At 40.4% G+C, this 24,692-nt stretch overlaps 3 protein-coding genes and 2 non-coding genes across 6 annotated transcripts; 1 reads left to right on the forward strand and 4 right to left on the reverse strand.

Annotated features, from left to right (window-relative positions):
• Positions 1 to 566: 566 nt before the first annotated feature.
• On the reverse strand, positions 567 to 3,511 carry LOC146691157 (CD276 antigen homolog). The gene is made up of 5 exons (XM_085435348.1): positions 3,411 to 3,511; positions 2,863 to 3,225; positions 1,604 to 1,897; positions 1,403 to 1,500; positions 567 to 1,198 (listed from the first exon to the last, which is right to left on the reverse strand). The coding sequence occupies exons 1-4, from the start codon at positions 3,502 to 3,504 to the stop codon at positions 1,415 to 1,417; spliced, it is 837 nt and encodes a 278-aa protein (XP_085291474.1). The 5' UTR covers positions 3,505 to 3,511; the 3' UTR covers positions 567 to 1,198; positions 1,403 to 1,414.
• Positions 3,512 to 6,548: 3,037 nt separating this feature from the next.
• nifk (nucleolar protein interacting with the FHA domain of MKI67) lies at positions 6,549 to 11,849 on the reverse strand. The gene is made up of 6 exons (XM_085434446.1): positions 11,609 to 11,849; positions 10,888 to 11,016; positions 10,054 to 10,162; positions 9,735 to 9,946; positions 8,924 to 8,986; positions 6,549 to 8,572 (listed from the first exon to the last, which is right to left on the reverse strand). The coding sequence occupies exons 1-6, from the start codon at positions 11,729 to 11,731 to the stop codon at positions 8,360 to 8,362; spliced, it is 849 nt and encodes a 282-aa protein (XP_085290572.1). The 5' UTR covers positions 11,732 to 11,849; the 3' UTR covers positions 6,549 to 8,359.
• On the reverse strand, positions 8,757 to 8,887 carry LOC146691159 (small nucleolar RNA ACA64). The gene has a single exon (XR_014915854.1). It is a non-coding gene; the product is annotated as a small nucleolar RNA ACA64 (small nucleolar RNA).
• Positions 10,232 to 10,362, reverse strand: LOC146691160 (small nucleolar RNA ACA64). Its single transcript, XR_014915851.1, has one exon. It is a non-coding gene; the product is annotated as a small nucleolar RNA ACA64 (small nucleolar RNA).
• A 1,671-nt stretch (positions 11,850 to 13,520) lies between the features above and the next one.
• Positions 13,521 to 22,720, forward strand: LOC146691161 (high affinity cGMP-specific 3',5'-cyclic phosphodiesterase 9A). 2 transcript variants are annotated; one of them, XM_085435353.1, is made up of 14 exons: positions 13,521 to 13,635; positions 14,992 to 15,153; positions 15,241 to 15,292; positions 15,461 to 15,563; positions 15,829 to 15,971; positions 16,044 to 16,103; positions 17,611 to 17,788; positions 19,536 to 19,658; positions 20,189 to 20,281; positions 20,360 to 20,427; positions 20,967 to 21,069; positions 21,139 to 21,243; positions 21,708 to 21,854; positions 22,241 to 22,720. In XM_085435353.1, exons 1-14 carry the CDS (start codon positions 13,548 to 13,550, stop codon positions 22,430 to 22,432), a joined length of 1,617 nt encoding a protein of 538 aa, XP_085291479.1. In that variant the 5' UTR covers positions 13,521 to 13,547; the 3' UTR covers positions 22,433 to 22,720. The 2 variants fall into 2 exon arrangements, with proteins under 2 accessions (XP_085291479.1, XP_085291481.1); XM_085435355.1 differs by having other exon boundaries at positions 20,967 to 21,066.
• The last annotated feature ends 1,972 nt before the right edge of the window (positions 22,721 to 24,692 follow it).

Genomic DNA, 24,692 nt, shown 5'->3' on the forward strand with positions numbered 1-24,692 from the left:
TGGTCATCTTGACCTCTGTAATCTCTTTCCTTCTGATTTCATGGACTCAGTCGCTTATTTTGGTTCACACTGAAAAAAAAAAAAGAGTGTTTTGTATTTTGGTCACACAACTGATGACTGAGGGCTGCTTTCTGTACAGCCTGCAGGGTGGAGTCAAAAGGGGGGGGGGGGGGGGGGGGGGGTCCTTCACCATATTTCTCTTGAAGTCTGAATAAAACATTTTTCAGCTTATAATATAAAACATAAATATACTAAAAAACATGTATTATTGTAAATGAAGCCACCCAGCAGCATAAAAAGTAAGGTTGTAAAGGTGCTTTGTTGTTTGCAGTTCAGCGCTCTCCTCTGCCATTATTATGGGTTGCAGGGAGAGACCATTATGTTTACATCTTGCCACAAAGTTATGAGCCAATCACAATAAGGCTGGTGAGTGTAGTTCACTATGCCATCAGCATAATCTGAATGGATTTCCAAAACTTTACAGGAACCACCAGGAAATATCAGGAAGAACTAAAAAACCTTTAAACTTTAATGGCAAAACTGTAAAATAAGAAACAGAAGCATAAGTAAAATAACATTTTATTCATATAGATAAATATAACAAAGTGCTTCACAATCATAGTGCTAAAAAAACCAAACAAGTTTAAAAGGAGATTTCTGCTGCTTTTCAAAACAGATCACTCCCAGCACCCTCCCCCATCACCAGTCCTTCACTACATCCATGAATCTCCGAGGTCTTCCTCTGTTTCTTTTCTTCACGTCTCGTCTGCTCTCATCCACCTTCACAATCTCTACTCCTTTCATCTTCTGCCCGCACTCCCTTCACTGAACACAAAACTAGCAGGACTATTATTATCCACCTCGAGGTTTTTGACCCACATGTGTGCGCAATTGTTCCTTTTATGAAATCCTGAAGTAACTACTGACACGAAATGGATGAAACCACACAGGGAACCTGATCCTAGGTGTGATCTTTTGGTTTCATTTTTCTGATTCATGAAACTCAGTCTGTGTTTTCCCATCCAGGCCAGACTGAAACTGGATAAGCAGCATTTTCAAAAGTCTCTGATTTGGGCTTGCAATAAGACTGGAGTAGTGTGGCATAAATACACTTATAAATACATCAAAAGTCACACAAACTTTGGTGTACTTTGAATATCCTAGACCAGCTGAAGTCGTCCACCACCAAAACCAGGCCCTGAGAAAGGAACAGAAAATAAATTAACAGATTTTTCTATCTTCAGGTGGACAAAATACACAGATTAATCTATTTCTAATACCTGTATTCAAAATGTAAAGGCACTAAGATGTTGCTGTGTCACATACACAAGAGACAGAAACACATACACGTCCTTTAAACATATATAAACCTGAAAAAAGCTTCTTCTGTCGATCAACTCACATCATGTGTGAACTACAGCTGCTGCAGAGCTGTTAGAAGAACTGCAGCAGCCACTATGAGACCTGCAGTCCGGCCAGGTAAACTCCACACTGCTGCACCTGGAGAAGCAGAAAGACACAGTCTGTATCCACAAAGCTCTTCCTGTTTCCTGTTTTCTGACTCAACATGTTGAAAACAGGGCATTATGAACTTTTAACCTACCTTTGCTTAAAGTATAAGTGGCGTTCAGAGTCGTATTTGAAGTGGGGTTGTGGCACAGACAGGTAATGGCTCGGTAATGATCTGCAGGGATGTGGAGAGTGCTGCTAGAGGTGTACAAATAGTTTTCAGGATCCTGCTCTGTCTTAGTGTGGACATGCTTCGACTCAACCAAGGATTCAGAGTGGTTGTAGTGGATGGTCCAGCGTATCTCAGGAGCTGGAAATACACCATGCAGCGTGCACACTGAAGTCATTGTTTTAGTGTTTACAGCCAGCTTGAGGTGCTTGTAAGGCACTGAGGAGAGAGAGGAAGAATGTTAAAGTCAATTTAAAAAAAAGTCCCTTTCATCTTTAAGAATGCTTGTTCGGTTTCGAGTGAGAGTTAGATTAATCAAACTGATACCATCATTCTACCTACTGAGGTTTTGCAGACACGTGATGACATTAACTTGTCTGACATCGAGACTGGTCATGAGGGGAAATGAATAATTCCTGACTGGTTGGTGGTAGTTGCTGGGAAAATGACTGCTAAAGTCACACAGGCCTACCGACCAATCAGTGACCTGAATCTTTCCCTAGCAACCGATCTGTTGCTAGAGAAAAGCGTTTATTCCCCAACCGGCTCCCAAAACCCTCTGTGATCAACTATAGTTTGCATGGTCATGGCTAATAATATCCATCCACTAATACCTTTAAATCAGTAGAAGTAATTTCTTCTGATCGTTAAAGCTAACCATAAACCCAGTTTTATCCAAAGCTAACAGCTAGCCTGTTGTATTCCACAGCTAATAACATATTTCAAAATCAGCTAAATCTCTCATTTTTTTCTTTATTTTATATCTTATATCTTTAGCTAGCAGGTAGTTAGCCAAATGTAAAAAAAAAAAAAAACGCAAAATTAGTTCGAAGGTTTATGTTAAAATAAATTAACTGTAGAGAATCCCAACTGTAAGGTCACTTTTACTTCATGACCAGGGCTGGGTCAGATAACTCTTACATGTAGTGAGTTAAAAATAAATTACATGGGAAGTTGCGTCTTTAGTTATGCAATCCATTATGATTTAAAATCATGTGCTCTAACTAAAGTGAAATTCACAAAAAGAAAAGAGTTCACATATCTTCTCTTTAATCCCAAACAACTTATGCATATTTAGTGTGAACTTTGAGTGTTAACTCAAAAAAGCCTTTTTCAGAAATTTCGCTGGTATACTCACTTCTTCATAAAACATAAACATCAGCAAAGCCAACTTCCTCTCTTACCTGTTACATACAAATTTGCATGGCAAACTTTTGAGGTCTGCATCACTGTCTCCGAACCATTAAAAACTGCAGCGTAAGCTTCAAATATCCTCCCATTATCTCCAAGAGTCAAATTCTTGACTAGGACTGAAATATTTCCTTTCGTCATTTCCTGGGTGAAGGCCGCGGTCCTGTTCAGATAAGGGTCTTTTACATGCGTGAACATTGTCTTTCCTTTATTGAAAGAGTACAAAACAGCCTTCCTTTCATCCTGCCAGTAAAAGCGAAGATTTTTCAAGTCTGTTTTAACTGGCACGCTACATCCCAGGAGTGCTGAGTCCATGATGGTTGAGTTGACATTGTACACAAATATGGCTTCAGACACTAAAATGTAAAAAAAAAAAAAAGGAAAGCAGTTAATGAGTCTCAAACACCGGTATTGGTATTTTCGATGATGCAACAAACAGCCATGTTTAATATGAGTTTCAAACCCAATCCCACAGAAACCAGCTGACTTTGTTTCTTTAATGTAAACACACAGGCTTTGCATAAAAATATATAAAGCTTACCAAACAGGAGAGCAGAAAAAAGTCCAAGCAGAATAGCCATTTTTGTGAGGATGTTTCCTATAAATCGAGATGACAAAACTGATTTTAGACGCATGGTGCCCAGGCATGGTGCATCTTCCGCTTCCTCTTATGAGATGCGGTAGACGTCATCGGGACTTCCCCTAAATTCGCTTTGATGACCATTTTAAAGTAATGACGCATGTCTCTAACAGTTCTTTGCTATTTCTGATTCACAAGAATATGGCTGACTTGTTAATAGTTATGCAGGTTTTGCAATGCGTATTATGTGTAATGGAGTATGTGACATTTGTAGGGTCAAAGGTCAAATGGTCACAAAGACAATTAAACGGAGGTGTGAGGTTAGACAAAAACGTTTGGCACGTCTTCATAAACTGCACAACTTTGCCCGGTTTCCCGTCATTTTTTTCATCCTTTGCACATTTTCGAATTATCGAATTTCCCAGAGGAACCCACCCGAGGGATTAATAAAGTTCTATCTTATCTTATTTTGGTGTTATCACGAGGTGCTTCATCGCGTCTTCCACCCACCCTGTGATCACTGATCTTCGTTCTGTATAGTTTTTGTTGGGATAGATGACTGACAAGCAGTTTCGTGGCCAGACGAAGCCTATTACCTTATTACCTCAGCCCAGGCATAACAGCATCATTTCATAAATATTTCCAATACAAACAAAGGCAGTAGAATTGTAAAAGACATAATTTTAAAGATAATAGACATTTTATGAAAGTTTGACCCTGGTTGACCTCCAGAGGAAGATACTTAGAATCCCCGTATGTCATCCCCTACGTGCCTATATGTTGTTAATACAGACAAAGTGTCAATGGAAAATTGTATTTAGTAGTCAGTATAATCTTTTAGTGATATAAGTTTGCATATGGTAGAATACTGCATGTAGTTATTTGTATTAGGAAATATTCAACCATGTATACTTAGAGGCATATAATTAATTGTGTGTGATCTCTAGCAGGCTGCAGGCTTGGCGTGCACCCCAGGAATGCACCCCCACGTCCTGGGAGAACGAGAGAGCTTGTACCTGGTTTTATTGTTTTATGGCAGGATTAACGTAGTTACGTTTGTTTTAGTCTAAGTGCTTTAACTGCTGGACTTCCTCACCCTTCTCCTGACCAAGGATGTACCTTTTATGACCCTTTGATCAGCAGGACACACACACACACACACACACACACACACACACACACGTACACACGTTCAATGGAGTATAAAATAAAGACCAGGGGCAGTGCTCAGCGCGAGTCTCAGTCTGGAGGCTGCCCTTGCTAGCAAGAAGTTCTGTGTGTTTCTCTGAGTCTTTACTGAAGAAGTGTTTTAGAATATTTTCCCTAACACAAAGGCAGGAAGAATCATAGGTTTAAGTCTACAGAGCACTTTGACACTAAGATCAATCTGCTGACCTTCAAGACCTCAGTAGATGTAGGCCAAATTTTATTAGACTGTTAACATCACTGCACTCTACCCCAGCGGTCCCCAACCCCCGGGTCACGAACTGGTACCGGGCCACGAGAGTTGAGGCTCAGGTGTGAAATTCATGGTTTTCAGGGTTTTTATCGTTAACTCGGTTTCCCTGGATCTTTTCCCATGTTGTAGTTGTGCGTCTTATTTTGAAAGAAATATTTACGCATTACCATAGTGACCAGAGGGCATTAAGGGGCAGAGCGGAGGATGTTGCTCTTAATGTTGTTGCAGCATTTTCGGAGGACTCTGCTAATAAAGTTACACAATTACACAGTGAATTCACGTTTATTATTGTATTTACAAAACACCACAGTTTTTGTCTTGATCGTATCATTTTATTTTGTTGTTTATCCGTGACAGCTTAAAGGCCGGTCTGTGAAAATATTGTCTGACATTAAACTGATCTGGTTGGGGACCGCTGGTCTACACCCCTGCAAAGTTTTGTTGGAATTGATTCAAAACTTTTTGAGCTATTGTGTTTACAGGCAGGATAACCTCTATACAAGACCTTCTTCTAAACTCTTTGGAAAGAGGAATGTTTTAATAGTCTACATTCCCCGTCTGAAAGGTCAAAAACACCCGGTAAATACAGGGGAGGTATTGCTGATATCAATACCGATACTGATACTTTTAACCTATAAAGGCAGCTTATGTAAGGGAGAGCAGTGTTTCATAGCTTAAGAGATCAATCTCAGTTCACCAAATTCTGAACACATTTCAATTACCACCAAATCACTTTCATTTTCCACAATAATAAGTTAACACACCTTTCGGTTTTGTTTTGAGAAGAGGAAGGTATACGTGCCTGTCTTTGGGTCAACTTCTGTTGTTTAAATGTGTTGTAGGCTATTATTAAAAGATGTGACTTTCAACGCAAAAAGATTCAGAGATTTTTTTATTGTGCATGTTTGAAGTACAGTTTTTAATTTGTAAAAAAACCAAAACAATTCAGTGGGCTACATGCTGAACTTGGAGGATAGAGCCAGATTATCGATCTGATACCAATCCCAGCATTGGTATGGATCGTCTCTACGGGTGAGCATCAGTATCAAGTGGCGTCGTTTAGTTTTACCCAACAGGACTTAACGATTGCTGCAATTTTTTTCAGGAACCAAATCATACTTACAACTGTGTAACAGCTGTTACTCATAGAAAGTTTAGAGAAATGTTTTACAGAAAAAACAAAGACTGAGTCAGTTGCATTTCTCAGATTTCCTGTAAATTAATAGTAAACAGAGGCCAGTTCAGGAGCGTCACATTACTTATGCTGAAGTACGGAATTTTTTTTTCAGCCCTTTTACTGGTAATAAAACGAATTGTGTGGAGTTTCTGATCTCTCCTGCAAGGATTTTCCCCGCTCGCCAGCTTTTTCTCGCTGTAAAAACTAACCACACACTCAAAACTTTCATATTGTTACAGAGAAGTGCTCCACACCGAAGGTCCAATCTGTCAAACAGGAAGTGGGAAGTTCTATTTATAATGCGGGGGTTTTGCAGGGTTTTATCGGGACACCCTTTTTTCAGTTTAAAAATAAAAAAAGAAAGCAAATTTTCTACTTAAAGTTTAAATTGAAAGACTAAACACATTTAACACCTTTAAAAAACAAATCAGTTCAACAGCTTCATTTCAAAAAGAGACATATGCATTATTAAGTCACACTTTATTAAGCTGAATTAAATAAAGTTCAAAGATAAACACACGTATGCTTGTCATTAGTTGTTAGTCAACGAGGAAGCAGTCACATCGTCCCCTCGATTCAGAGAAAAACTTTCAGCTTTCAGTCTTCAAAACTTCACCAGCTCAGCACTCCTGTTTCCCCTGCTGAGGTTCTCTGCACTGCCTCCAGCTTTGGTTTCTCCCGGGAAACTACCGCAAAGTGTGCGAGCTTCAGATTTTACTCAACAGAGAAATTAGTTTTTTGTGTGTTTTTCCAAAGCTCTTTTAAAAGTTCACTACAGTACAGCTTATTCTCTGCCCCCTCTGTTTATTCAGACGCTTACATCATTCATTTTTAAAAGCAGAAATCTGTCAATGCTGAAGCACTCTGCACACTAACAAGCATGCTCTTCCTCATTAGTCGACTTAGTTTTTAAATAATCTGATGATTCTGCTGCATCAGATGCTTGCTCAATTCCTAAAGAGCCAGACTATCAGTCAGAAGTTTGAATTTTAAACGGACTAAAATGAGATGAGGCTACACAGGAGGGACTGCAGATTCACCCCGATTCTCCATTTTTATGTTTCTACACTGGCCTGTACATGTTGTCACATCTTTTTGTCCATAAAACAGTCCACACACAAGTTGACCCCACGTGCGTTGACTTCAGGAAACACAGACGCACCTTTTTCCAACAACTTTCACTCAAAAAGTGTTCATCAGAGACCTGATTTAGACTTCTGCAATGAGTCTTTGCAGAGTCAATAATGTAGCCTATGTTAGCAGCGGCATTTATGGTGAGATTATGCCCCCGTTTTATTTGACAGCTGATACAATCAAAAAGCCAGGTATTTTTTTCCTCTAGGTTCTCACTCTTAAATTTGTCCCTCTAGTTTTTTCACTTCTTTGCTCATTCTGAAGGACTCAGCCATCTCCCACCATGAATTTGCAGACATTTGGGTCCTTATATTGACCGTATGATTATTTTTCCTTATACTGACACAATAATTTTATTCTGACGGCTAAATTCAAGAACTGCCCCAAAAACATAACTGGAAACAGGAGAGGTGATGGTACTCAACAGGCCAATCACAAGAGGCGTGAGCTTTGTCGACATGCCATTTAGTCAGGGTCGGGTTTCAGAGGCGTTCGTGGTTATGATGTAGAATTCCACCGAGTCAAATCTCCAGTAAGGGTGAACGGGCGTTTAGACGACGTCTAAAAGTGCAACACTGGAAAATCTGAGGCTATAAAACAAATCGGAAATCTCTGGTTGGTTTTAATATAAACTTTTAATTTTATTTGGGAAAATATTTAATAAATTCACAGATGCGCTGCGATCAAAATTACCTCAGTTATCAGAGGTCTGATGAATACACGGCAGTTAAAGTGTATTCAACACACACACACACACACACACACACACACACACACACACACACACTTCAGAATTTGAAAAGTAAATGGTGGCAGGTATCCTCAACAAAGGTGACGCCCCTTTGGTTGCGACCATCTTTTAAATACAGTCTGTGGCTGAAATGTGAAGCGATCTACCTTCCCGCCTGCTTTCCTTCCATATTTACATTTATTGTTGAAGAATTATAGTTTACACATTTTTAGACGAAGCAAAAAAATCTAAACGCAGCCTCGTGTGTCGTACACGCGCGGCCGCAGCTCGCCTTCAGCGGTGTCCGTCACACAAACATGTCCCATCGATTTCTGAACACAGAACGATTCAGTTCAGGATCCTGACGTTCGTTTCTCTGCTCTCAGAGTCCACAACAAAACTCAGGACTTTCACTCTGCTTCCTCCTCAGAGTCCTCCTCGCTTCCCTCTTCCTCCTCATCGTCACTCCCTTCTTCCTCTTCCTCCTCAGAGTCTTCCTCCTCAGAGTCTTCCTCTTTGTCTACAGCTGGCATCTTGATGATGATCTCATCATCAGCATCATTTTCCGCCGCCGTGGACTTCCTTCTCTCGAGGAAAGAGGGTGTGCAGACAGGTGTGCTGTCCTAAAGAAGAGCAAAGATTACACTGACTCACTGCTCCACCTTGTGGTAAAAACCAGTACTGCATGGAAGTACAGCATGAAGCTCAGGCATCAAATTCAACACCTTTCTTCTGTCTCTCTGGATGATATCAATCCTTTTTTTGCAGATTTTGTTGTTAAATGCATCTATTTTAAGTAAGAGGCTTAAATGTTGGTACATGGGTTTTATCACGCTGGCACTATCAGACACGCGCGATAAGCTTAACGCACCGCAGTTCTTTAGGCGCAGTTATCTGACCCCAGACCACTGAGAGACCCGGGGCCATTTTCACTCTGCGCCCGACATAAAACCAAACATGACAACAAGACTTACGTCAGTGCACGAAGATACGTTCCCGGCATCGGAGGATGACTTCTTCTTAGGAACCTGAGCTGCCTGGAAGAGCACAGAGAGCAGTGAAGGTGAAGTTTATAAGACCTCGGAAAGAACAATCTCAAAAAAAAAAAAATTTCACTTTTTTTTGACCAAGCCGAGCTGACAGTGTAACAGTCCTGACTGCACACAGTAACTGAGGCCTGACGTTAAAGACAATCTGCTTTGACTTTCTGGACTGTTGCTCAGACAGAATAAAGAGTATGAAGACACTGATTGTAGTTTTCACTGTTTACTGTGCAGGGAGTCTACTGCAAGTCCCAGCAGCCCGCAGGCTTAAATCGCAGCACATCACAGGATTTCATACTTTGAAAACCTTTTTATTAAGCTACAAACAGCCCTGAGTTTAGTTTGTGGAATTTGCATTTGAAGTGGGGAGATTCCTGCAGGGAATGACTGGAAAGAAAGCATGAGGGTAAAAGTGTGCATGGCTTCATTAAATAATCTAAAGTTTCTGTAAATAACCAGATGATTCTGAGGGGGACAGGTGGGAAAGTCTTTCCAGATTCAGTTGAATTTATATGGAATCAGCAGTATTCCAAATCGCTGTAATTCTCTGAAGATCCTTTTTCTTTTTTGTAAAAACTGAAGCTTCTGAACAGATCACAGCTGCACGCTGTTTGGAATTTAGTTGGAAGAAATCCATTACTTAAATCAGACGCCTTTAAATATGCCGCCATGTCACGGCACATTTCCAGTTTTTAAAACCTAAATCCGTTTAATGTTTCCGCTCCAGCGTGTAAACACTTACGAATCCGGGGAATTCGTACTCGATGCCGTATGCTGCAATCCTCTTTCGGAGCCTCGACTCTTTGCGCAGCAGCTTGCCGGTCATTTTTGCAATTTCCTCCTCTGTGTGCTTCTTGTTGTAACGCGTTACCGCGGGATACGTCGGCTTTTTGAACCCTCGCTCCGAGCCGACAAACAGCTTCTCGTGCACCTTCTCGGGAGGAAACACCTGACCTGGGAGGAAAAAAAAGTATACATTTATATAAACATCAGGTAGGAAATAAGACCCTTAGAGGAAAACTTCCTGTGAATCAGGATCTAAAAGATGAGGTTTGACTCACATTTGATGAGTCTCTCTCCCATCAGGTAATTATTCATCGTCTCTGCAACGATCTTCGCCACTTCATCGCAGTCAAACTCGATGAAAGCGTAACCTTTGCTGTTACCAGTCTGCAAACAAACAGAGAGAGGAATAAAGTGACAGTCACAGACTCTCAGATGTTTTCATTCCCTCCAGATGTTTGTTGGCACATGGGTTTTATCACTCTGATAACAGGCAGAGCAGGTGATAAGCTTAATGTACCAGAGTACTCTAGGCTCAGTTATCTGACCTCAGACCACTTTTACATCTGAGATCATTTTCAGTCTCAGCCAAAACTCCAGATTTTAAGAAGTGGAGCTTCAAACAGGCTCCTGCCTGGACTACTTAAACCAAAATAAAGAAATCGGAATGTTTGCAGAGCGTGCTGGATTCAAGAATAGCAATCAAGAAGTTCCTCGACTGCTCCTGCTAAACACGGAGGTGTTGGGAGTCAGTTTTATTACTTTGTTACTGGAGACAAATCCCTGCAACTTTTTACCAAGTTATAGTTCAAAGGTCATTTTTTGCTTAGATGCAACATGTGGGCTCCTTTTCTGGTGAGTTATACCTGAGATTTTTTATCTGGAAGTTTCTGTTCTGGCTATGAGGCCTCAAACCACACAATCTATAATCAGCCTCACAGTGACCATTTCCCTCTAAAGTTTTATCAAAAATAAAAATAAAAAGACTCCAAGTGAAGTTTTTAAGGAAGTGATACATCGCTGCAATAGCTGTGAAAGTTTTAGAGATGCAGTTGAAGATTCTGATCGCCCCTCACACATTCACACGTCTGTTTCCACATGTTCAGGGTTACCTTCTTACTGCGGGACAGCCGCAGCCGCAGGATCTTCCCAAACTGACCGAAGTAAGATTTGAGCTGAGGCTCCACCAGGTTTCGGGGCAGGTGGCTGACGTAAATCACTCCTGGGGTCAGACGGTTTGCCTGTGATGGGGGAAAGACAGATCACCACATTACACAGAGAGCTGGGCCTTCACCTGTGATTTATAATACAATATAATGCACAGACTAAATTATGAGAAAAAACAACTTTAAAGATTTATTTTTCCCAGGCCGGCTTTTAAAACGTCTACAAAATAAAAGTACAAAATAAATACACTTTATATATATTAAACATACAGATGTTCGCCTCATTTACAGATTTTCTTGTTTAAATCAGTTTACATTCAGTTTGGTCACGTTTCTTTGGGGCCAGTTCTCTTTATTTCTTTACTGTAATAACATTAATCTTCTTCTCAGTCCGTAAACTTAATAACTTGAGACAGGATGTCATTTCTTCTTCTTTTTTTAAATGGGCCTGCCTTACATCTGTAAACCTGAGTAAATACGCTGCACGTGGGCCGACTGACAGAGTAAAGACCACGAGCCTATAAAGATGTCACGGCACCTGAACCAGAGTTAAACACAGACTACAGAGAGAGACATAGGCAGTCTTAGAGTAAACTAAGCGACAGTAAACAAAAGAAAAATAACTGCAGACTATCGGGTCTCCTTCAAGGCCACATGTCTCACCCACCTTGCCTGATTTCTTCTTCTTCACCTCCTGAACCTTCTTTCTGAAGTCGGACTCCTGTGCAGGATTCAGCGCCAGCAGCTCTTTGGCCGCAGCAGGAGCCGCTTCGGCGCCACTTTCACTCATTTTTCGCTGTTGGAAGCTACAAACGCCACATAAACTGAGACAAACACTCACTTAGCCGTCCATAAACCACGATGCTGCTGCTGATAATGACCCACATCCGGCTGCACATGCGCTGAACACCAACGAGTGCCGGAGAATCGCGTCACGTCTGCAGCTCCGCGCTCTGTGCAGCGACACCTACAGGTGCGGAGGTATGTTTGTTAGTACGCTCAAAAAAGAAAGAAAATAAAACCTCAGTAAAAAAAATTAAACAATGTTTTAATTAAAGGAAAGTGAAAGTAAAACAAAACAAAGGTACTTATTAAAATTATTCCTCTTTAAGAATGTTTTAGAAAATGTTCCTGGTACATTTAATTTGAACATATTCCTTTAAATTTAACATTTTATATCGTGTTTATTTAACAAAAAATGGAAAATTTAAAAAAAAAGTAATTGAATTGAAATTAAATTAAGTTAAAGTCAGAATCTTTGGCTAAATCTTGTTTTTAGTTAATTCTTCTTCTTCTTTTTTATTATTGTTGTTGTTGTTATTATTATTATTATTATTATTATTATTATTATTATTATTATTATTATTATTATTATCATTATTATTATTATCATTAGTAGTAGTAGTAGAAGCTATATTTAGGGGAAATCAACATCTCATTTTCTTATGTGATTATCACTTCTTATGTCTCACCTGGCTGTGCGCATCTTTACTTAAGTTTGAGAACCTCTACATTTCTATTCATAAGAAACATCTCATAACATTTTAATTATGATAAAAAATTCCTGCTCCAATCACCAATCCTAAGAATTGAAATATAAAAATGTGTAAAACTGAAAAAAGTCATTGTGCAGGCATCATATTTTATTTTATAAGATTTCATACATTTTGGTACAAAGTCTTAAAGTTTAAATTACAAAAAAGATAAATATTTCAAGGAAAGAAAAACACATTTGTGCAAAAACTGGAAAGAAAATTGAATAAATTTGAAAACAAATGCAATAAATAAATACATAAAAATGAAATATATCAAAATTAAAATGAAAGAAAACTTAAAACTGTGGAGAATAAAAGCAAAAATTCAAAAATATGAACTAAAAATATATAAAAGTCAAATTTTAAACAACAAACAAAAAAAGCACATATAAAAGTTTTCACATTTAGAAAAAAAATGGCCATATTAGGATTAAAGTTGAAATTTCGACATTAAATTTAATTAGTATTTTGAGAATAAAAGTCTAAATGGGGAGATTGTGGTTGTTGTTTCAACCAAACAACTGCAATGGCTCCTGTACCTTCTATAAAATTCTTAACATGGTCCTAATACTCTTTCATAGCAATGTGCCTATGAACACAGCATCACAGCATAGGGGCACAACGTGCACTAAACAGCAGGTTCGCTACAGCACTTAAAAATCAGCCAAAAACACTCTGATTGGTTATCTCATTCTCAGTTTGACTCTATAAAGACCATTCTCTCTTTCTTGTAAAACTGTAATTATATTTGTATTAAAAATCAACACCATGTTCACCTCTGTGCCCTTAATTTGTCACCCGCAATTTGAGAACCACTACTGTAATCATTTTTTGAAAAAAAAAAAAAAAAACCTCATAACCTTTGTAATTGTCATAAAAATCTAAATTTCGGGTGAAGACAGTTGGCTATTGCTCTGAGAAATGTTGGAGTCCAAAGGCAGGGGAGGAGGAGGAGCTTAGGAGGAGGTGGAGAGGGGGTGGAGTGTTTATCATTAAGATAATAAGAGGAGATAGACATCAGAGCCAGATCAGCAGTGCGCACAGCAGCGTCAGTGGGTTTAGATTCATGACATGGAAACAAAAGTAATCTACTTCACGGTGAACGGGAGACCGGAGCAGGCGGAGTTCCCGGTTGATTGTCCGGCTCAGGACGTCAAAGGTAGGAGCCGAAGCTGAAGTTTATGTTTCATATGATCAAATGCATTCTAACGTGTTGTTTTGGACAAATGAATTAAAGTGGAATATTCTTATGCTTAGAGTTCAGGAAATACTCTTTTGTGACTAAAATCAATAAAGCAAATTTGATAAATGGATCAACATAAGACAAAGCAGTCTTTGCTGCAAATACAGCTGCCACTGACAGCTCCTCACCTCTCACAGCAGCTTCAGCCTTTGGCATCATGGTCTCCACGCACATTACATACTGCAGATTTTACTCATTAGAACAGGGCTGTAACTGCAAGCAGTGTTCTTACTTAATTTAGATGACTGCATTTAACTTCTACTGTACTAGTTTTTGAAGTTTACTTTCCTGTATTGAATTATCTGAACGTTGTACCTGCATAGTTGTAGACACTCGTTCCACTTAATTTGTGCTAGATTTTTCTAAACAGTTCTGCAGTGGGAAGCTCAGAATCGAGTCACTGTCAAAAATGTTTACCTTTACATCTTTTTTTGGTTAATATTTCAGTGCAGTCATTTATAGAAAACTTTACATGTGTGATGCGTGTTTTTCAGCGTTTGTGACTGATAATTATAATAGAGACTCCTGCAGTGCCTAATGCCCCCCAATCATGTTCGGGGCTGCTCGTGTTTCTGAGACACTACGGTGTATGGGGCACATTAAGGCAAAACCCCCCTCAGCCCTCTAAGTACTGTAATTCTCTGAGAACTGGGTATATTAAAACATTTATAAACTAATATTAGATGAAGTGCTATGAATATAAATAATAGAGCTCTTTTAGTTTAATATACATTGTATGATTATGGAAGTTCATATTGAATACCCAAGTATGAGTATAGCACAACCACACTAACCAAATTTGTGTAAATCACCCCTCTTAAGTAGATTTTACTTTTTTCTGATAAACTGTTTGTTGATGTTGGTTTTTGTTATAGTTGGTTGTTGTTGCTGATTGTTGTTATTGGTGGTTGTTGGTTGTGGTTGTTGCTGATTGTTGCTGATTGTTGCTGGTTGTGGATTGTTGTTGGTGACTGTTGGTGTTGCTGGTTGTTACAGTTGTTTGACGATAATGGGTTGTTTAGATACTGAGCACTTTACAAATATTATATAAGTGTTAGCACAAAAATTATACCAATAACCTAAAGAAAACAAAATGCAAGAAAACTTTCAAAATAGCTCAGAACAGACAAAAAATCTAAGTCTAAATGAAATGATTCATATCAAAGTTGGTTAGTAATTTGGACGTGGTTATATATATCTGTTCATTTGAATAACAGTTCCTGGATTTCCTCAAGTGATTCTATAAAATAAACCTCAAGCTGGTCTTTCTAGATCTGTTCCGCTCTGCCGCCGAGGCCGGACCCCATGACATCCTGAAACTGTACAACCCTAAAGGCAACATCATCAACATTTCTCCGAGCCTTGAACCCAACAGCCCCAACCTGTGCTACAAGCTGGAGGTGGTGGCTGCCGACTGTAACAGTGAGCTCTTAGGTATCTTTAATTAGGCATTGTGGGAATGGCAGTGATCTAGTTCACATGGAAACTGTTGACAGTCTCCATCTTTTTATGTCATTTCAGGTGCCGAGCTTGCTGGTGCACTAGGATTTGACCTGTCATCCATGGAAAAAAGGTAGGTGGGGCAGGCTGGGTATTAAAGGAGAGAACATGCGTAAAGATCTCTTAGGTATGCTACCATCAGTGTGCTTTTTAAAGTCTCATATCAGGCATTAAAGACCAGAATCTGAGCCATGACACGTACAGCTGAAAAGTTCATGAATGGTTGCTTCACTGATCCCAGACTGCAGGGCCTGGAGAAGAAAATCCTCATCGAGGCTGGCGAGACGCCTGCAGTTGTGTATGAGATGAAGAAGCAGGTGGATTCATTCAGAGAGAAACTGGAGGTATCCCAGCAAAGTTTCCCACATCCAGTGTTGTGTTGTTTAAGCTTGTTCCGCCTCAAATAACTGAACAAAAATACCAGAAGTTTTTTTAAATTCAAAACTTAGAGACAAACATGGGGATAAAGTGGGTTTGGCAGGTGGGGGAACCCTATGATTAGATGTCACAGTGCAGCAGGGCTGGGGAAATAATCACTTAGGAAGAAGTCAGTAATAATTTGTAGTGTGAGCTCCAGTAGGTTTGTGTTCAGTGCTCATTTGTCTTCAGAGTGTGGAGCATCTAAGCTGGCTGGGGCTGTTCAAAGATCTCTCGGAGGGAACCCACAAGCCCTCACCGTTCTACCACAAAAGGACGCTGCGTAAAACCAGGGAAGAGTGTGAACATGTGCGGGAAAAGTTCCTGCAAATGAGGTTTGTAAAAATTCACATTAAAATGTTTGGAATAATTTGCTATTCTTACTCCTCATGCCACAATCTTTGCAGCACTTTGGAGGTATCTGAGGAAGTGAGGCAGTACCTGAAGACGCCAACCTTTGATAACTGGTAAGTTTTGCTTTAAAATGCATGAATCCAATTGCTTTTAATGTCACCTGCTGAATCTGTGTTCATCACCCTGATGCGTCTTTGTGATCCTAAATAAACGAGCGCACCTGTTTCCTCCGTGGACAGTGAGGCAGGCGGTCAGCCAATGACAGTCGTGCCCAACAAACACATCTGATGTGTTTCTGAAGAGGATGGAAGCCCTCAGCCTTTTCTTCTGATCCGCACACTCATCTCAATATGAATAGGCCTGGATGAGGACTCGCTAATTAAAAGAAGGTCTTTATAAAAGCCTTAATATGCACACCGCGTTTGAAGTGAGTGCCATGCATTCACTAAGGTTCGGTTATCTTTTCATTTGTCCAAAAGCTTTTAAAGCAAACCTGCAGCAATAGAGGAGCATCGATGAGGTTAAGTTCAACCTACACACCTAAAGCTTGGAGCTAAATTACAGGATTCCTCTAAAGACCTGATAAAATGTGCTTTTTGCAAGTTGGCCAGTGCAGTATTATCAGGAATAATTCTGACGTGATCCTGCACTCTTGCTGCTGTAAACAAATTTACTGAAAAGACTAAAACCCTCAGTGTGTTCGTATGTTTCTCAACACAGGAGTGCAACCACTCCTCGTGAGCACAGTCCAACATGTGTTTGAAAAGAAAAAAACACATGAGTTTTAAGCAAAAATGCAAAAGTAGATGTTCAGTAGATAGATAAACAAATGTGGGAACAGGGTCCCAGCAAACAGAAAGGTGATAACGCTATACCTGCACTAAATTTTGGAGAAATATAGTGAAAACTGATGTTTTTATGAATATTTTAGTGCTGTCAGCATTAATCGCGGCAAATCTCTGTTAGCGAGTTATCGCAGATCACCCTGATGCGTGTGGCTGGACGGCGCTAACGCGTTAACGAGCATTAATGAGGTGTGCAGCCACAGGCACTGGGCGAACTCGCTAACAGAGATCTGACGCGTTAATGTGGTTATGACGTTAATTTCGTTTTAGCGAGATTAACGCTGACAGCACTAGAATATTTTTTTGTTTGTGTCAGTCAAAATAACATTTTTTGTTCTTTCTGGATTTGCAAGACTTTCACCTTTTTTTTTTTAAAAGAAAAGAATTTCATGACAGATGGTTATGGTCCTCACTATTCCAACTTTGGCATCAGAGGGTTGAATATGTCTAAATGGTTCAATAATTGTCCTCTTTCCTTCCTCAACACTTCAGCTGACTCCACAGCTTCTGCATTTCTGTGTTGAATAATTATCGTCTGCTTGTCTTTCCTCAAAATCTTGTCTTGAAAGATGTGCTGAAAGATCCATTCTTGGACTTTGTAGCAATGGGAAATTTATGTCTTTTACATTATCTGTGTGTCCATTAGAAAACATTTCACCATTCAAGGTTTTTTTGTTAAGCTGAAAATTGGCAGGTCACATTTAGCCTGGAAATCCGAGTGGAAGGACAAATGTTGACTGGTTGGCTATTGATTTTTTTTTCTGGTGATGTGCAGGCAGTGGGAGGATGCAGAGATTATGGTGCTCCTGCAAGTCATGTACACAGATTTAGACTTTATACCAACCTTCAACATCGAGCCCGAAGTCTTGCAGCAGTTTCTGTTCGAAATCTATCGCAGATACAACAACATCCCTTTCCACAACTTTAAACACTGCTTCTGTGTGACCCAGATGGTGAGTATGTTTAACGCCTGCAACCACAGCGTAATTCCCAATTACGCTGTGGTTAAATTTACCTACAAATACTTAAAGGCAGTTACACTAGAATAAGAGGGTAAAAAGTTAGTTAGGAAACAAAGAAAGTAATTTTAAGTACTGTGTAGTTTCATGGTAATAATGGTACACAGCACTTTTCAGGTTGTGAGGCATATTTTGGCTCCATTACTAAAAGCTCACACAGGTCTACAAATTATTAAATATAGCACAAACCCCGAAAAGTACAGCATATTTACGCATATGTAAGAAATATTGTGTTTTTCTGCAAAATCCATCCATCCATCCATCTTCTTCCACTTATCCACGGCGGCCAGGTTGCAGGGCAGCAGCCTAAGCAGAGAAGCCCAGACCTCCCTCTCCCCAGCCACCTCCTCCAGCTTATCTGGGAGAACACCAATGCGTTCATAGGCCAGCCGAGAGATATAATCTCTCCAGTGTGTCCCGGTGGGACATGCCTGGAACACCTCACCAAGGAGGCACCCAGGAGGCATCCTTATCAGATGCCCGAACCACCTCAACTGGCTCGTTTCAATGTGGAGGAGCAGCGGCTCTACTCTGAGCCCCTCCCGGATGGCTGAACTTCCCACCCTATCTCTAAGGGAGAGGCCAGCGAACCTTCGGAGGAAATCCATTTCCAACACTTGTATCTGCTATCTCAATCTGTCAGTCACTACGGACAGCTTGGGACCATAGATGAGGATAGGGACTTAGATTGACCGATAAATCAAGAGCTTCGCTTTTACACTCAGCTCTCTCTTTACCACAACGGACTGGTACAGCGTCCGCATCACTTCAGCTGTAGCACCAATCCGAAAGTCGATCTCCCGCTACCTTCTGCCATCACTCGTGAACAAGACCCTGAGATACTTAAACTCCTCCACTTGGGGAAGGAACTCGGAGTTGGCACTCCACTATTTTCCAGGTGAGATTTGGAGGTGCTGATTCTCATTCCCCCTGCTTCACACTCAGCTGTGAATTTTTCCAGTGCGAACCATCACCCGTTGAAGCCAACAGAACCACATCATCCGCGAAAAGCAGAGATGGGATTCTGAGACCACCCAAGTGAAAGACTTCCGCCACTTGGCTACACCTAGAAATTCTGTCCATAAAAATTATGAACAGAATCGGTGACAAAGGGCAGCTGTGCCGGAGTCCATCACCCACTGGGAATGAGTCCGACTTATTGCCAGCTATGTGGACCAAGCTCTTGCAATGGTTGTATAAGGATCGAATGGCCCGAAGCAATACGCCAGACACCCCATGCTCACAAAGCACCTCCTACAGGACACATGTAGACTGGTTGGGCAAACTCCCATGCACCCTCAAGTATCTTTGAGAGAATAAAGAGCTGGTCCAGTCTTCCACGACCAGGACGAAAATCACATTGTTCCTCCTTTCTCTGAAGTTCGACTAACGGATGAACTCTCCTATCTAGCACCCTGGCATTTCTGCAAAATTATCATGAAATTACACAGTTTTCAAATTTACTTACGGTATAATTGTTTGCTTGTTTCCTCTAAGAACGGGACTTGTTCCCCCTTATTCTAGTGTGCCCATCTTTAAGTATTTGTAGGTAAATATAATTAGATTTTAATTTGAAATAAAAATTGGACATTATAAAGTGATACCAATAAATGCAGGTAAATCCTTCTTCTTCATTCTCTCCATTTGTGTTGTTGCCTTTGTTTGTCTTCCCTCTGAGCAGATGTATGGTTTGATCTGGCTGACTGACCTGAGGAGTAAGATGGACAGCATTGACCTGCTGATTATGCTGACCTCTGCAGTCTGCCACGACCTCGACCACACGGGATACAACAATGCCTATCAGGTACACAAAGCACACTTTTTAGGCTTCCCTAGTACTGAAACTCAGACCGGCATTGTGGTTTGTTGTACCAGTTGGAGTTAGAGCACTCCCGGCCTACATATCAGAATATGAGAACAGAATTTTGATTCAACCTGAAAATTTGGCTCGGTGCGATTTTTGTACACATTTTCTCACTAGATGATGTAAAACTGTGATATGGCAACAATTTTCTGCATGTAATGGATGGCACTTACTGCTTTCATATAATAATGAAACTCCTTTAAGATTAGGGAAAAGTCTCTTTGAGACTCTTTGAGAACCAGTCCATGTAATTCTGTGTAGTTTCATCGCTTAAAATCTTTTATACCAGTTATTTCGAAACTACCACCTTTTGCACTGTAGAAGAACAGCCAACACAGGTTTTGCTGGGACTTCAGTGCAGATGATGTTACAACACTCTGTGATGTTTTATTCATCTGAATTTTCCAGTTTTCCAAAATAAGGTTGAGGCTTGAACTTTGGTAAGAATCTCATGTCTGACTGTCCTTCAGATAAACGCTCAGACTGAACTCGCTCTGCGCTACAATGACATCTCTCCTCTGGAGAACCACCACTGTGCTGTAGCTTTCGAGATACTGGAGAGGGTAAGAATGAAAACCCTCCATTAACCTGCGTACATGCATGGATGACTCCACAGTGACCCGAGAGTCTTTGTTTCATAGACAGAGAGCAACATCTTCAGGAATCTGTCCACGGATCAGTACAAACGGATACGAGAGGGGATCATCAAGTGAGATCATCTTCCAATAGTCATGTTTTTAATTTTTCTCCCCCCAAAAGGAGGGAATATGTCTGCCTGTCTGTCTGTTTGTTAGCAGTCTAGCATCCACAATTTTCAAGATATCATGTTCAAATTCTGTGTGCCGGTAGAAACCAAGCTAAAGGTGATTTAATTTTGTGTAAAAATGCTAGACCTTGAGGGACATGTGTACCTAGTTTGGCTAAGCATTTAACCTTAACCTTCATTGTTACGTCCAAGGTCAAAGTTGACCTTGAAAAAACTTTGTAGAAACCATATTGAGTAATATATCATAAGAAAGGGCACGCAGAGAGCAGTGCAAAACACTTTTTATTTTGTCAATACAACACCCTACAGTGTCACAATGATGTCATAAGATGACATCAGTATTTTATAATAAAAACACAAAAAAAAACCCATCAATGTGTTAGTGTAGTCTTTGCCTTCTGTGGGGAAGTTGTGATCTCTGAGTGCTCTTGTTCATCATGATATCTTAGCACAGAATTTATAATGAGCACTGATTGTTTCAGATGCATTCTGGCCACCGACATGTCGAGGCACAATGAGGTTCTCAACAAGTTCAAGTCCATCCTTCCAGTGTTTGACTTCACCAACAAGGACCACAGAGACGTGGTAAGACTACAGAGCACCGTGAAAATTTGGAAGCATGTATACATCTATTTACTGTTGTTGTTTGTGCAGCTAATGACGATCCTGATCAAAGTGAGCGACATATCCAACGAGGCCCGGCCCATGGAGGTGGCTGAGCCCTGGCTGGATTGTCTTTTACAGGAATTCTTCAACCAGGTACCGACTCCTGCTGAACTTTGTCAAGACATTTCAAAGTGACAATATGATATGATGCTGTTTTTGATGAGATATCTGTAACTTAAAGAGGGATGTTTTGGAGCACAGTGACCTGAACTCTAAATGTTTTGGCTCTACCATGAGATTCAGGGACGGTCCAGCTGATTTTTGAAGGGCAGAGACAAACTGTGAGGTTCTTTATAGACACAGTCTGTTATCAAGTTGTGTGAGAATTTATTTTTCAGATGATCTGACCTTGTTGGTGCAGTTCATTATAACAAATGCAGAGTAACTTCACTTTTTAAAGCTACAGAAACTAAAATATATTACCTTTTAAATTCAAATGTTAAATCCACCGTGGCCTTACAGTAATGAGGGTGTGCCACACAGCTGAACACCCCTTATAAAGCAATAGAAGTAAACTAAGTTAAGTGGGTCAAATCTGTCTCCTGTCGTTCTGTCAGAGTGATGTGGAGAAGTTGGAGGGCCTTCCCGTTACCCCCTTTATGGACCGGGACAAAGTTACCAAACCTTCATCTCAAACAGGCTTCATCAGATTTGTTCTTCTGCCTCTCTTCATCGAGCTGGCCAACCTCTTCCCCTGCCTGGAGGTATTAAAATCAAAAGTATGGAGAAAATGTACTGTATGTACTTCTTTGAAAGCATCTTTGCAAAATTTAATGAAGACTTTCACAGGAAGGTGTCCAAAACATCTTAAATAAGTGGCTCAGATGAAAAGAAAAGACTAAAATAAACAAACAAAAAAACCCTAATTGGTGTGAAAGGCAGCACAGGTAAACAGTGAATGGTGAACAGTGTAAACAGGGTAAGATTTACAAAATAAAACAGGAAATTACTTTACAGAAACCCGTCCTCAGCAAGTGTTAAAGTACAGCCGGCCTTTTTCTACAGTAAGGAACTCATAAATGGTTAAATTCAACCCATGTTTTTTGGTAAATTGTAATCAGTTTAAACTTTTTTTGCAATAATTCTGCAGCAACACATTATTGATCCCGTCCGGAAAGCTCTCGACTACTACACAGAGATGGAGAAAGCTCTGGAGACGGAGCAGCAGAACCGGGCTCAGAGCGAGAACGCAGCCAAGAGCAAGGAGGCAGCGGGAGGCCGACAAGACAGCCAGACGGACGCCGGGCCAGACACCTCGGAACCAGAGTCACAGTTAACATGAATGATTTCATATCAGTTCACTGTCATATTGATTATTTGGTGGACTAAACGTCCTGTGATGTAGTTTCTCTGCATGCAGCGTTGATGTAACTAGAATAGAATAACATCACATTCAACAGAAGTCTATTTTAAAATAAATCTGTTTCTCACAGAATGTATTTTATGAAAGAAACATTATTTGTAAAGGATCATAACACTGCGTTGTTACTCTGGTGCTGAAGTACCCATGAAAACGCTATGTTGTAATGACTGCCGCTGTTGTTTGTTTGTGTGTGTGTGTGTGTGTGTGTGTGTGTGTGTGTGTGTGTGTGTGTGTGTGCTCTGAGTTGTTCTTGGTCTAGTTTGCAGTTAATAAAACACACACAGGGAGTTTGCTGTACTGTGTATTGTTGTCATTGTTCTATCTGTAAAAAAAATGGGTTAAAAAGTGCTAAAGACTTGAAAACTGAAAGACGATAATTTAATGCCAAACCAACCAATCAAGCAAGTGACATGACCCTAACCACAAAACTGTGTTAGCCAATCAGAAATGTTAATATCCAGGTTAGCTAAACATTTGACCTTGACCATCATTGCTAGCGCTCACGATCAAAGTTGACCTTGAAAAAAAAAAAGTCAACAAATGATCCAACCATACATTATCTTATCTGCTTATCCTTATCAGGGACACTGATGGGCTGGTAAAGAAACCATATCAAATAATATTTCGAGTCGTAGGTGGTTGCAATGTTACTATAACAGGCTGATGTCATCATGTTGGAATAAGAACACCATAAAACATCAAAGTTTTAGTTTGGTTCTCTTGTTTTGCTGTTGTTTAACAGAGACTTTGAATGAAACAAATGCCTGATTATCAGCAGGTGCAGGATGCATTACTGGACACTAGGTGGCACCATACTGCAGAGCTCAGAAAGATCAGCTGGGACCAGAAGTTCAGTCAGAGGGAATCACAGCTTTGTCTCCAACAGGAAGTTCAACTCTTAGCCACCAGTATCTTTGTTAGAGGCTTCCTTCTCATCTGCTTTTAATGTATATTCAGTTTGGTGCACTTTCAGAATGAATTACCCAGCAGTGTGATATATTTTTACCTTTACACAATAAACCTTCTCTAAAATGTTGATTGTTTACTTGTTTTAGAGGTATTGACATCACTTTAAGACTGTTCTTTCCCCCTCGGGAAGACAAAAGACGCCGTGGTGTGTGGGGTCTCTGGCTTCTCTCGCCTGAATGAACGCTGGTATGTGCTCTGTACTTGCAGGGGGTCACCATTCATTCTTCTAACGCCAGCAAGCAATGTGACCCGGAGCAAGTTTGGCAGCGGGGAAGAAGTCCCAGAATAGTGTTCCTCTTTATCGTTTTTTCAATGACAGAATCAGCTATTAAAGTTTGCTGGTAGCAATCCCATCACAGCTCAGAGCCAAATACAGATCTGTTCTTTTTATAGGCTTCTCATAATCAGAGGAAAACTCTGAGTGAAAGAAGAGAAGGGCAGGCAAACGTCGTCACCCAGAGCTGCTGCAACAGCTGCTGACAGCGAAGGACTCAGATTAAGAGATGATCCATTTACAAAACCCACTTGAATAAGATTAAAACTCCTAAGAACCCTAAAAAATCAAATATTTAGTATTTAGAGGACTTGTATTTGTGCACACAAATAAAATCCGGAAAGATTAACGCTTTAAAAACTTGGAATCAGCTTTGAATCTTTGATCTGCATAAAGATTCAAAGCATGGCTGTGGAGCTACTTCAGACAGTTATCCAGTGACTTCTAAACGTCTGAGAATTAGCGCTTGTGTGTGCACTTCAGTCCACACTGTCTGGTTTAAAATCCACTGTGGGGTTGTACAGAGGTAGTGGGCCCCACAGTGGCAAATACACATGACCCTGACTGCATGATTGTAAAGTTCATGAAACCCAATCTCAGAATGAATGAGCAATAAATGCTAATCAGAAATATAAAGACAGTTATCCGTTGACTCTATGGACTTCCCCGTATAATCTCGGGTCATCCAGTTCCATGTTTTTGGTGTTTCAAACTGCAGCTGCTCGACTTCCAAGTGATCTGTCGGAAGGACAACAAGTGTTCCAGCCCAGCTGCACGAGCTGAGGTCATTTTTACACAGTCTTTGAAGGTCTCTGTGAATATGCTCCACAGCAGATTACACATCAAATCAAACCCCATCCTCTGCCTCCAGGTGATCCCCTAAAAACTAAAGGTGACCAGGCTCTGGAAAAGTGTGATGGCCCACATGAAGGTTCA

Source organism: Copadichromis virginalis, linkage group LG16, assembly GCF_057382275.1.
Source record: "Copadichromis virginalis isolate Kocher_CV1m ecotype Utaka linkage group LG16, C_Virginalis_male_GT1.1, whole genome shotgun sequence".
NCBI classification, from domain to species: Eukaryota; Metazoa; Chordata; class Actinopteri; order Cichliformes; family Cichlidae; genus Copadichromis; species Copadichromis virginalis.

What these genes read in the sequence shown, in the direction of transcription:
- nifk (XM_085434446.1), bottom strand. Translation starts at nt 11,731, where the DNA reads ATGAGTGAAAGTGGCGCCGAAGCGGCTCCTGCTGCGGCCAAAGAGCTG. An exon ending in GGCTGTCCCGCAGTAAGAAG is followed by an intron (nt 10,163 to 10,887) that starts GTAACCCTGAAC and finishes GTTTGTTTGCAG; the next exon opens with ACTGGTAACAGCAAAGGTTA. An exon ending in GGGAGAGAGACTCATCAAAT is followed by an intron (nt 9,947 to 10,053) that starts GTGAGTCAAACC and finishes TTTTCCTCCCAG; the next exon opens with GTCAGGTGTTTCCTCCCGAG.
- LOC146691161 (XM_085435353.1), top strand. Translation starts at nt 13,548, where the DNA reads ATGGAAACAAAAGTAATCTACTTCACGGTGAACGGGAGACCGGAGCAG. An exon ending in GATACAACAATGCCTATCAG is followed by an intron (nt 19,659 to 20,188) that starts GTACACAAAGCA and finishes ACTGTCCTTCAG; the next exon opens with ATAAACGCTCAGACTGAACT. An exon ending in CTTTCGAGATACTGGAGAGG is followed by an intron (nt 20,282 to 20,359) that starts GTAAGAATGAAA and finishes TTTGTTTCATAG; the next exon opens with ACAGAGAGCAACATCTTCAG.
- LOC146691157 (XM_085435348.1), bottom strand. Translation starts at nt 3,504, where the DNA reads ATGCGTCTAAAATCAGTTTTGTCATCTCGATTTATAGGAAACATCCTC. An exon ending in TTTTTCTGCTCTCCTGTTTG is followed by an intron (nt 3,226 to 3,410) that starts GTAAGCTTTATA and finishes TTTACATTTTAG; the next exon opens with TGTCTGAAGCCATATTTGTG. An exon ending in TGCAAATTTGTATGTAACAG is followed by an intron (nt 1,898 to 2,862) that starts GTAAGAGAGGAA and finishes CTCTCTCCTCAG; the next exon opens with TGCCTTACAAGCACCTCAAG.